Genomic DNA, 12,018 nt, shown 5'->3' with positions numbered 1-12,018 from the left:
CCTATTTGTGGGGTCAGATTTTCTTTAATATACTCCAACCAAAGCAGCATATCACAACAGATTGAATACAGAAACAGATATGAAAACACAGCGATTTTTTATTAAGCCAGACATTAAAAAGACTTGCAAAAATATAAAACAGTGCTGTTCTTCAAATTTTATTTTGTCCTGGGAGATATAGTTAAAATATGTTATTTATATTACCATGTAATGGATTGATTATTAATGAATTACTTATTACTTTAAAATTAATTAATAAATGCTTAAATTTTTCAGTTTTAATTTCTAGTATGGTAAACTTCTATAAATATAACTCACATAAACATAAACTCTTGGAGGTCATCAATAAAATTTAAAAGGTAAAGGAGTCCTGAGACCAAGAAGATTGAGAACACATCCATGGCGGCCAGTGACCAGCAGATGGCACTACTCTAAGGAAGCTGATATGGATTGAATTGCTGAATGGGGTGTTTTGGCCCAGAGTGCTCTGTAAGAGGGATGTTTGAATGTCCCTAAAATCTCTCTCTCCTCAGAATGGACGTGATCTCTCTATCCGGTCCAGTGGCAGCCGGCACATGAAGAAGCAGACATTTGTGGTACATGCGGGGACAGACACAAATGGAGACATCTTTTTCATGGAGGTAGGTGCTGGTTCATGCTAGAGGCCCAAAGGAACATTTCAGAGTCATAACGAACTCCTAGAACTGATGCCAGAATATTTTTTCCCACTTAACTCATTCATCTTCATGATCTATTTAATCATTAAATTGTCAGGCTCTTATGCAAACAAATTAATATAATAGGTAATTTCCTATCGTTTCTTTTACATATAGATTGAATAGATGATATAGTCACACTGTCCATAAGTCAAAACAACATAAAATGCTGTATGTTGGCAAGCCTTGCTCTCATTCTTATCCCCTTCCACTCAGTTTCCCATCCACCTCACCCCTTCTTCCTGTAGGTAACCACTTTTATTTAAAACCACTTTGTATCTACCAGTGGTTTTCTATGTAAAAACAATAAAATATGAACATAAATTCTTACTTTTCTACGTTTTTACATAAAGGTAGCACATCATATCCACTGATGTATACCTTGCTTTTTTCATTAAATATATTCTGGAGAGCTTCTGTATCAGTACAAAGAGAGATTTCTTCTTTTTACAGCTGTATAGTATTCCACTGTGTGCCTGTACCATAGTTTACTAACCGGTTAGTATATACGTACCCTTGGTTTTCTTCCAGATTTTTGCTGTTGCTAATAGTGCGACTCTGAATGATGCTGTGCCTGCTTCATTTCATACATGGGCAGGTTTATCTAAGAATTGGGAGTCTTACACTTTAGATTTTTTGCTGATTGCATCTCCTTAGTGTTGCTTAACATGTTCCTCTACCACTTGTATTTCTTACAAACTAGCAGTTCAGTCCAGAGGTTCGGTCAGTTTCAGATTCAGTGTTTGGCAAGAATAGGTGGTGCTGTTACTTCCTGCTGCCTCACGTGGTCGGCTCTCTCCTCGTGATCCTAGGTTCAGAAGTGGGCAGCCTGCTCTAGCCCCTGTAAAACTCATTAGTTTTCTGATTTCGCTTATGGTGTTTTTTGCCATGCAGAATTTTTTTAACTTTTATATAGTTGATTAGCCCTTTCTTTTGTGGCTTCCGGATTTTGAGTCATAGTTTGGAAAACTCTTTCTTACTCCAATATTGAAAAGGAAATTGACTGTGTTTTCTTCATTTCCGTGTTTTTAATTCTAAAATAGATCTCTTTCTAAGTAATTTTAGGGACCAAGTACAAATCCTATATAAAGTAGTGAAATTAGTTTTTACAAGTATTTCCGTTGCCTTTTGGCTTAGTTGAATTTGATTTTCACATTCACAGCTTTTTGAACAGATGGTTTATCAAACACGGGGCGCAGTTTCTGCTCTGAGGCAGAAACAAACATGATGATATAGCTGAGAAGAGGGTCATTTTCATGTCACCTTCAAGTGTTAGAATTTGGCTGAGTGCCTTTCAGAGCTGAGGGCTAACTTAGGACATCTGAACCACAGTAACTCCAGAGATTTCATTGCAGTACAGAGCTCACTGTCACTGCTGTACAAAGCCCCTGGAGTGTGGGATGGATCCATCACCTCATAGATGCTCCCCCTGAACTGCCAAACAAGTGGACCTCATTCACTTTGTCAGCACTGGGCTACCGTGAGGTGATCAGATTTAGCCTTACACAGCACAGCCTGCTGGCTGCATGATCAGCAGTTTGCAAAGACTTTAAAAAAAAAATCTTTATTGCCTTTAGTTACAAAAGTAAAACAGGATATACTATAAAAGTTTTAAACCACTTAAATAAATTAAATAAATAAGTAAAGTAAAAAGTAGAAGTTTCCCTTCACTTCCTTCCAATGCCATGTCTCAGAGGTAACCACTAGTAAAGAATTTGGTGTGAATCCTGTCAGATTTTAAAAATGCATATTTGTATAAATATAGCTTAATTACATGGAATTAGTGTTTATAAAAATCATATGGGGTGGTGGGTAATAGCTCAGTGGTAGAGTGTGTGCTTAGCGTGCACAAGGTCCTGGGTTTAGTTCCTAGTACCTCCATTTAAAAAAAGTGATATCAAACTACAAATATTGTTATGTAATTTGGTGTTTTTGACTTAATGTGTCACAGACATCTTTATATCTACATATTACAGAAATCTGTCTGTTTTTTTAAATGGTGCCCTAACCATTAGGGCATAGGTGTTATATGGCTGTGCCATAGTTTATTTAGCTGGTCCTTTAAACAACATTTTATTATCCTTGAGCATACATCTTCACACACTCGCATGAGAGTTTCTGTAGGACAGACTCTTAGTGTGAAATTTCTGAATCAAGCTCATACATGTATGTTTACAGCTTTGGCAGATTTTGCCAAGTCGCCATCCCAAAGACTGCACTAGCTGACACCTCCACCAGCAGCATAGGCAAACAGGGCCCATTTCTGCCATCAGCTCTCTAGCCTGGAAACCGTGTGTTCTCCTAAACACCTGTCCCTCTTCTTTACCTGGCGTTCTTAAAGGGTTATGCAGTGTGGAATGGTCTTCAGCTTCCCCACAGAGAGAACCACAGAGTTCAGCTGGGGCTAGAACCCAAGCTTCTAATTCCTACTCAGCTGCTTTGGCCCTTTTCTTCCTAAGGCTTTTGAACCCCAGTAAACGTTTAAGTAGTAGATTAAAACTGGTAGTCTTGTGTATTCCTTATTCATTCACTTAATATTTATGGAGCACATATTATAGCCAGGTACTCCACTGGGTCTGGAGTTGCAGCAGTGAATAAGGGAGTGGTTTCTGTTGCTCTTGCAGGGTTGACAAGCCATGGGGGTGTCAGATCATTAAAAACACAGTGTCATAAAGTATAATGAGTTTTATGAGAGATGTCTGGGGGGCTAGTGTTCTAGGAATACATGGCAGAGGGCCTGGGAGTCATGGGCAACCCTTAGAAGTGATTTTTGAACTTAAACTTGAAGGAAGAGTAGGAGTTAATGGCTTGAGTGGGGGAAGGAAGGTGTGTTCCAAGGGTATTTGAGCTAGAAGGGGTGGGACTCGATGGCGTAGTTAGAGGGAAAGGAAGGAGTCTTGCATCACACCTTCATTTCTAGCTTGGACAGCTGGGGGGATGGTGATGCTGTTTACTCAAACAGGAGATTTAGAAGGAGGATCTGCATGGAAGGAGATGTGGAGTTCAGGTTTGGACATGATGAGTTTGAGGTCTGCCAGTGAGACATCCAGGTAGAGAGAGGTCAGAAATCAGGAGGACAGAGAAAGATTCAAAAATCATCAATGTGGTCGTAATAAAATTATCATTATATTTCTTATAGTTATATTGTTGTTGGTAGCAGGTAAGTCCAGGGTACTTTCTGTGTGCCTGGCTTTATTCTAACAATTTTATGCAGATTAACTTAATCTAACCGTAACTTCATGAAGTTACTACTATTATTACCATCCTCATCTTACACATGAGGAAACGTAGACACAGATTAACTCATTTAAGGTGACGCAGCTAAGTTTGGGGACAGCCGGAATCTAAACCCAGGTAGTCTGATCTTAGACCTGTGCTCTTAACCATCATGCTCTGTCTCCCACAATAATTCAAGGCATATGCACAGATACATTCACCTGAGGGAGAATGTTGAGCAAGAAGAGGATGTGAAGGAGAACGTTTGCCTTTCAGTTTGTATCACCTGTATTGTATAATTCATTGTGCAGTAAGCATTGTCCATGTGTTATTTGTGTAATTAGTTTTTTAAGAGATTCATGCAGAGCTAGGGCCAAGCCAGGATTAGAAGACGGGTTGGTTGCATTTTTCCCCCTTGGTTAAGTCTGCTGTAATGCCCTCCTTTGTGCTTGTCAGTAGAGATGATTCCTAAGGTTGTATGGTGGAGGCATGGACAGCCTCTGAGTGCTTTAAGTCCAGGATGTGTAAGAGGTAATAAACATTGACTGAAGTGCAAAGTGAGCTTCCTTCCTTGCCCACAAGTTCCTTTCAGTGACTTTTCCTCTGTCAGTAAACCTTCTAGTGGACAGTATGTCCAGCACTTGAGTTTTGTGTCTCCACCTAAGACAGACTGAGTATGAGGCAGAAAACCTGACCTTGAGGGTGCTCCGAGGACCAGCTGTGCCATCCTTCCCCGTGGGGAATAGGATGTCGTGTGGCCTGGTGTGGGAGAGACTCAAGGAGACCAGGGCCTCTGACTGCCCCGTGCGCCTCCGCAGGTGTGTGACGACTGTGTGGTGTTACGCAGTAACATTGGGACCGTGTACGAGCGCTGGTGGTATGAAAAGCTCATTAACATGACCTACTGTCCCAAGACCAAGGTGTTGTGCTTGTGGCGTAGGAATGGCTCTGAGACCCAGCTCAACAAATTCTATACTAAGAAGGTACGTGTGAGCTCAGTTCGGATTGGGGGTGGGCCTTGGGGGAAAAGTGTTGAGTTTCTTGCAGGGAAGTTAACATTCCACACTCCACGTCTGGAGCCCCACTTTTGCCTCTGGCTGTTGTGTGGGACTTGTAAAGCTGTCTCTGAGGTCCTGGCGTCGGCCCAGGCCTTCAGCAGCCGTGCCAGAGCAGAGGGTGGGGGGCTCGGGAGGGCTTATGCGACAAGACAGCTCTCTCCCTGTGCCACAGTGTCGGGAGCTGTACTACTGCGTGAAGGACAGCATGGAGCGTGCTGCCGCCCGACAACAGAGCATCAAGCCGGGTGAGAGAGCACGGTTCCTTCCGCCCTTCTGAGTGGTGGAGGCCTGACACAGAGGTCAGGCCTGGGATCCCCCCACTCCTGCCGTTGAGTTAGCTGACCACCTCCTCCCTCACCACAGGACCGGAACTAGGGGGCGAGTTCCCTGTGCAGGACATGAAGACTGGTGAGGGTGGCTTGCTGCAGGTCACCCTGGAAGGGATCAATCTCAAGTTCATGCACAACCAGGTAGGTGTGAGCGGCAGCATGAGGCTCTCTCGCCCAGTTGTGCCCTCTGCAGTGAGGATCAGTGTCCAGGTCCCCAGTGCTTCCCCAGTAAGCATGAGAGAGGCCTCTGGGCTAGTGAAGGATTCTAACCAGCTGGCCCAGAGAGCGGCCGAAGGGGAGGGCACAGTGACACCGCAGGGAGCCTGTGTGGGAGGAGGGAGAGAGAAGGAGCCTTGGTGGCCGGGTGGCCCCTGTCCGTTAGACTCAGCACAGTGTGAGTGGGAGCGTCTCACCCGGCCCTTCTTCGCACAGTGTCCGCCTCCCCTCACCCCAGGGTGTGCTTCTGCTTGCTGGTTTCGCTTGGAGAGTCTAGACCGACTGATGCCCCTGCGCAGTGCTGGTGCGCGTGCAGCTTGTGTGTGTGTGTGAGTAGCTTGTGTCTGTCCTACCCGGAGTGTGTGTGTTTATTTGCCTTTTTTTCCTGCTGATTCTTCTTCCCATTCTTTTCCTTCCTCTGAGTGTCCCGACTCCTCCGTTCCCTGCTCCACAGGCCCCACTCCCCTTCTCTTGACTGGGGAGCTCTTCAGGATTATCTTTCCCTCAGTGTGACTCCACCATAGGAGCTGACTTTTTTCTCTCTTGGTCTTCTAACACAGCGCTACTTTTTCTCTCAGTGGACATTCCTTAAGCTAATTCCTTTCTGAGGCCAGCGCATCATCCCAGGTCCGTTCCCAGTCCCGACTCTTCACACAAGTGCCTTCCCTCCCCCGTCCCTGATGTACTGGTTCCTCTCCTTGAGGCTCTGAGCCAGACCCGGATGGGCAAAGCGCCACAGCCCCAAGCCAGGCAGCAGATCCTCAGGGGCGGTGAACATCTGGACCCTGGGCCTTCCTCCCTCCACTTGCCATCTTAGTTCTCCTTTCAGGAATCCAGCTGGGCAGCTTGGAGTGATGGGAGTGTACTTCTAGGAGTATATTTACTATTAGTAATAAGAGTATATTCAATAGCATACTTAAGACCTTAGGGTCAGCCCAAAGAGGGGTTTACTTAAGTACTTTTCTGGACTATGAAGGTACCAGCACCCGTTGGGGAGCAGGCTTCTGACCACTCGGCCATGGCCTCCCCTGGTGCCTCACCTTCTGAAGAAAAGATCTCGTTAAATGACACCCGATGTCCTCTTCCGGGTCCCCGCCTTGGTATAGCCCCTTTGGACCAACCTAACATCTTACCGTTACAAAGCACATACAGGCTGGTCTGTAGTTTAAGGCTTTGCCCCAGAAGGGAGATCCTATGGAGAGAGGACGTCCAGCCCTGACAGATGATGAGAGAACAGCCTTGGGGTCCACCATTTAGCGCACAGCAGTCAGCTTGTGTTGAGGAAGCACTAGACCCCCGGTGGGGTTCTGCAGTGTGGGGTGAAGGTGGGAAAAGTGTGGTGTTTGGTGTCAGGACATACATGGATTCACAGCCCAGCTTCATTATTCACGGACAAATATACTTTCTGAGCCTCAGTGCCCTCGTCTGTCAAACGAGGGTGGTGCTGTGGCCTGTGCCAGTAGACGTGGGGATCACAGGGAGTATCGCAGAACCCCTAGTAGGTGCTGTAAGCAGTAGCTTTCATTACTGTCACCACGTACTTCTTGGGAGAGCCTGGATCCTGTTTCAAGGAAGATGCCAACACCTCCCTCCCCAAGGACAGTCTGAGGGGAGCTTTGTGCCCGTGCCAGCCCTCTGCGCCGGAGGAGGATGCATGGAAGGGTAGAGAGCTGATGGGCTGAGGGGGGCCTCCGGGGCACAGTGTCCTACAAGCGCTGCCCTGGGCCGAGGGTGTGGGCAGGCAGCCCAGGCCAGCAGAGGGGCCTTCGAGTTGGTTTTGACCGTTAAAACTAACGCCTTCCTTTCTCTCCCATGCTTTCTCCTCCGGCCAGGAGCGGAAGGTACATGCCCTTTCTGCTGTCTTCGCTTCTTAGCGCTTTTGAGTTGTGTGTGTGTGGATTCTTCCGTCCTCCCTTTGGGAAATAGGTTTTCTGTGTGGGGGTGGGGCTGTAGCTGGGAGAGTGGGCTTTGTGGGGTGCTGGGGGAGCCTCTGGGCCTTACCCCACCCTCCCTCCCTCTCTTGCAGGTTTTCATAGAGCTGAATCACATTAAAAAGTGCAATACAGTTCGAGGCGTCTTTGTCCTGGAGGAATTTGGTAATTACACTATTTTGCTCTTAGGTCTGGACTCACATGGCAGTAACTCAAACCTCGGAGCTCCAGAGGAGGGACTAGAGACAGAGAAGAAGAGCCTCTGCAGAGAGGTCAGGAGGAGCAGGAGTGACAGGGCAGAGGGCTCCCTGAGATGAGAGAAGGGAGGAGAAAGAAGAGGTAGATGGTGGTGCCAGGGAGCGGCCGCAGAAGAGCAGTGGCCTAGACGCCGGGAGTAGAGCTTAGCGTCACTACTAAGAGGCTCTGCTAACCAGTGCCACTGTCCCTTGCTTAGCCAGCCAGTGGTCAGAAAGTTCTTGGGCAGAGCAGGCGGGCCACCCCCCAGCTCTGCTGAGCTCATGTCACCTGCTGCAATCCCCCCTGCGGCCCAGTGCTCCATCCAGCCGCCCTGGTGTCAGTCCGGGGTCCGCCTGGCCCCTGTGCTGGAAGAGGGCATGTGGCGGTGCAGGCAGGCTCACTCTAGAGGGCAGAAGGCCTAGTGGCCTCAGGGGCAGAGAGCAGTGGTCGCTGGAAGCTGGGAGCCAGTCTCCCTCCAGCCAAGCACTGAGAGTGGTGTTGTGGGCTCTCACCCTGGGGCTTTGAGTTCCTGCTGTGTTTGTGCTTCATTCTCTCGTGCCCCTCATGGCTGCTATGAAAACCTTCGTTCTCCAGCAGGTAAAGTGACCTCGCCGCGCTGCCTCTCTCCAGGCCCTGCAGTGGGTGGGCGGGCTCCCCTCACCCAAGCCAGCCACTCACATTGCCAGTTCGTCTCTTCCCTTCTCTCCCCACCCTCTCCCTTCTCACCCTCCTCCACCCTCGCGCTGGCTCGTTGGTTCTGAGTTTTCTCCCGTGTGCTCCTTTCTCTCTTCTGCCAGAGAGGCGTTTGGGGGAATCTTCCATCTCAGGAGGAGGACCTGGGCTTCTTGCTCTACCTTTGATGAGTTTATTCCCTGTTAACCCTGGGGCCCCTGAATTCTACCTCCCAGGGTGAGAAGGTGTGGCCAACTCTCATCCCACCATTTCTGGCTCCCTGCTCCCAGGCTCCGGGGGCCATGATGGTGGCTGAGGCCGGGGGGGACCTCATTCCTTCCCCTGGCCAAGCAGAATCCCTGCATGGCTGGGGCAGGGATGACTCTTAGTCTGCATTCCGGGCTGTGGACGTGTGTGTATCTTGCCTGATGCTCCGTCACCTCCCTCCCCGGGTGCCGTCCTCGCCTGTCTCTTCCGTTCGGTGTGTCTGCTCCAGAGCCCTCTGACGCTCTCCCTCACACAGGCAGGCCTGGGCCTCTCCTGCCATCAGGGAAGGAAACTTTCAAGTCTGGTGGGTTTAGTATCATGCCCCTTCTTCATCCAGCCTCAAGACCCTCTGTCTGTGTAGGGGCTGGGAGTACAGGGACCATGTTTAACTTGACCAGAGTGTGGGGCTGGTGACAGCGATGCGTTCTCGGGCGTCTCAGCACGGGGGGGCACAGGCTAGAGACAACTCTCTCCTCCCATCTAAAATCTGGGAACACCCTCTGTGATCCTCAGGGGCCCCAGACAGTAACAGTGACCAAGCTGGTGAGAGACTAGCTCACTCCTGTGCTGGGGCTCTCGAAGGAGTGGGTAGAGTCACAGCCCTCAAGCCAGGAGCCACTGCAGACCTCAGAGGTCCGGCTGAGGAGTCTGGGCCAGTGTCCTCTCATCTGGCAGGGCTGGACAGAGCTGTCGCAGCCTAAGCTGCTGCAGCCATGGGGAGAGGCCGCAGAGGGGAAGGGGCCCTGGCGCCGGGCGCTGCCGCCTAGGGTAGCGTGGCACTATTGCTCTTAGTTTTGAACTTTCTGTTTTGTCTCTTGCCCGTCCGGTTTTAGTTCCTGAAATTAAAGAAGTGGTGAGCCACAAGTACAAGACGCCAATGGTGAGTGTGCCACCCAACCTGACAGGCCAGTCTGTGAAGGGCTCCCTGGGGACATTCCAGCAGGAGCGGGGTGGGCCTCTGAGAGCACAGGGTGAGGGGCAAATCTAGTCCAGATGCCAAAGACTGGCCTGGAGCTGAAGAAGGCTTCAGCCTGGCAGAGATGCACATACGCACCCCCTCCCACGGGGCCAGCTCTCGCCTGGGGCTCTTTAGCCCGGAGGCCTGAGCCCAGAGTCAGGGCAGGAGCTCCCACTTGGCAGATCTCCACACATGGAGATGTAGGAGTCTCCGTGTCAGTCTGGCTGGTTTTCTCTCCTCTAGGCCCACGAGATCTGCTACTCTGTGTTGTGTCTCTTCTCGTATGTGGCTGCAGTGCGTAGCAGTGAGGAAGATCTCAGAACCCCACCCCGGCCCGTCTCTAGCTGATGGAGAGGGGTTGAGGCTGCAGCTGCCCCAACGCAGGGGACGCCCCTTGCCTCTCACTGTTCCCAAGTGCACGATGCTGCTGTGACTGAGAAGTGGGTGACGTGTATGTGTTCTCCACAAGCCCCTTGCCGCGGCTTAGATGGGCCCCAGTTCTGCGTCTCAGTGTCCTAGTGTCTCACAGGGCAGAGCCAGTCTCTTCCACCTTCTCCTTTTCCACTTCCCAAAGACCAGCCTCCTGTTCCCTCAGGGCTCAAAAGTACGTGTGTGCGTGTGTGTCCGTCTGTGTGTCTGTCTGGCGGGCCAGTGGCTTCTAAGAACTCAGAGTATCGGCCAGTGCGAGCCTACTACTGCGTGTCCTTGAGACATTTGTGTTGTGGTTCCTTGTCCTTGACATTACAGCCCCTAGGGCAGGACTCGGGCTCTCCATCCTCTGTGATCCAGCACCACTGGGTGCTGGGAGCGGTCCCACTCTGGGGAATGAGGGAAGCTTGAGGCCTTTCCCCTCAGACAAAGTGTGGGCAGAGAAAAGAAGGGAGAGTCAAGGAGCAGCAGAGCAAGTGGCAACCTCCCTGCTTCCTTAGGCATTTCCCAGGCCGGCAGCTGCTGCCTGTGGGCACGAGCCTGGCTGCTACCTACCATGGCCTCCACCACTGCAGTGGGGCCACACTGACAGCCTGCTGTTTGCTGAGCAGCGGTTTCCCTATCTGGCCTTTGGCAGGAGAGAACAGTGGCTGGGGCTAGGGGCGTCCCAGGGACCACTAGCTGCCACAGCCAGGAACATGGCAGGGCCCGGAGGCCAAGTTCAGTATCCATATCTGTCTGGAGGCAGAATCTCAGCACTGGGCGCCAGAAGGGAGCGGGTCTGGGAGTGGGCGAGAGATGACTGTAAATATTTCAGCTCCATGTTATTTATAGAAAATGTACAGATGTGTGAATGTGAAATAAATGTCCTTAACTCCCCTGGGGCTCCTGGCTTCCATGCATTAAATGATGCCTCCTCTCAGCCTGTGCCTGAGGAAGACTGACCCTGTAGACAGGACAAGGGCACCTTTGGCCTGAAGGAATCAGGGAGGCGGGAGCATGCCCATCTTAGCACTGGCGTGCTGAACCCCTGCTTCCCACCCTCGGGCCCAGCGGGGCTCCTCACCACGCTTCCTGGGCTTCCTCCTGTGGGGTGCCTCAGGGCCCCCCCAGAGGGCTGCTCTGCCAAGAGTTGGCCACTAGAGGGAGCAGCCAAACTGGGCTTTGACACCTAAGCAGCGAGAATTTAGTCGTGAAGTAAAAACCACGGCCTGGTGTCCCAGCTCCCCGTGTTCCTCCAGGTGTGGTGACTCGTCCAGGGCCTGGAGCCCAGGGCTCTGGGCCAGGAGTGTCTAGGGGCTGGGTAGAACTCTGAGAAAGCGATCCTGGGACCAGCCTTCATGGAAATGCTTTTCTGTGCCATGGGAAAACCTGGCACTCCCTGGACAGAAAGGACCCTTTACACTTTATCAGGGCACCTCTGAGAGCCACTGGCGTCCTCTCCCAAAAGGAAACTGGTGATGGGATTTAGGCTTCCCATGCAGTAAGGAAGAGCAGAGTAGGGGCCCAGCCCTTACATCTTACTGGTTCCCAGTGTCGTGCTAGACAGGATCGCTTTCTCCCCGTGCGACACTGGTGCAAATGGGCAGGGGGCTTGCTGCCCATTGGGACCCCAGAGCAGCCAGTACACTTTGACTCTAGGCCCTGTGGGGACAGAACCACATTGAGATTCAGCACTGCCCCCTGTCCAGGCTGCTGTGACCATGGGTCACCAGGACAAAGATAGGAAAGCCTGGGTTTCTGGCTGTTGCTAATAATATACTTTTCTCCATCACAGCCTCTCAGTTTCCTCATTTGAAGAGTGTATGCAGTGGGGGATGCTGAGATTCTCTCTGAGGGAGACTAGTGTTAATGTTCTATGAACTTAAGATCCCACTCTGGGCTTCATTTAACTCATCTGAGAGAAGGAATACCTGCCTTCACTTCGCTTTCAAGATAAGTAAATCTTCCTGTGCTTTTTGTGAGAACAGCCATGCTGGACAAGAAGAG

General features: G+C 50.4%; 1 protein-coding gene across 37 annotated transcripts in view; it reads left to right on the top strand.

Annotated features, from left to right (window-relative positions):
* Positions 1–10,908, top strand: part of MADD (MAP kinase activating death domain) — a 37,487-nt gene extending 26,579 nt beyond the window's left edge. For 23 of the 37 annotated variants that reach the window (XM_074372035.1, XM_074372050.1, XM_074372061.1 and 20 more), the window contains 7 exons: positions 534–641; positions 4,751–4,915; positions 5,163–5,235; positions 5,354–5,460; positions 7,562–7,631; positions 9,476–9,522; positions 9,844–10,908. In XM_074372035.1, the coding sequence (XP_074228136.1) occupies positions 534–641; positions 4,751–4,915; positions 5,163–5,235; positions 5,354–5,460; positions 7,562–7,631; positions 9,476–9,522; positions 9,844–9,948 (675 nt within the window). In that variant the 3' untranslated portion in view covers positions 9,949–10,908. Of the gene's footprint in view, positions 1–533; positions 642–4,750; positions 4,916–5,162; positions 5,236–5,353; positions 5,461–7,561; positions 7,739–9,475; positions 9,523–9,843 lie in introns of all 37 variants that reach the window. The other 14 variants (XM_074372070.1, XM_074372069.1, XM_074372071.1 and 11 more) reach the window with 3 other exon arrangements.
* Positions 10,909–12,018: the final 1,110 nt, after the last annotated feature.

The sequence above is a fragment of the Camelus bactrianus genome, chromosome 10 (assembly GCF_048773025.1).
Source record: "Camelus bactrianus isolate YW-2024 breed Bactrian camel chromosome 10, ASM4877302v1, whole genome shotgun sequence".
NCBI classification, from domain to species: Eukaryota; Metazoa; Chordata; class Mammalia; order Artiodactyla; family Camelidae; genus Camelus; species Camelus bactrianus.
The sequence above is the reverse complement of the archived record's forward strand: the minus strand, read 5'-3'. Positions and strand labels throughout refer to the sequence as shown.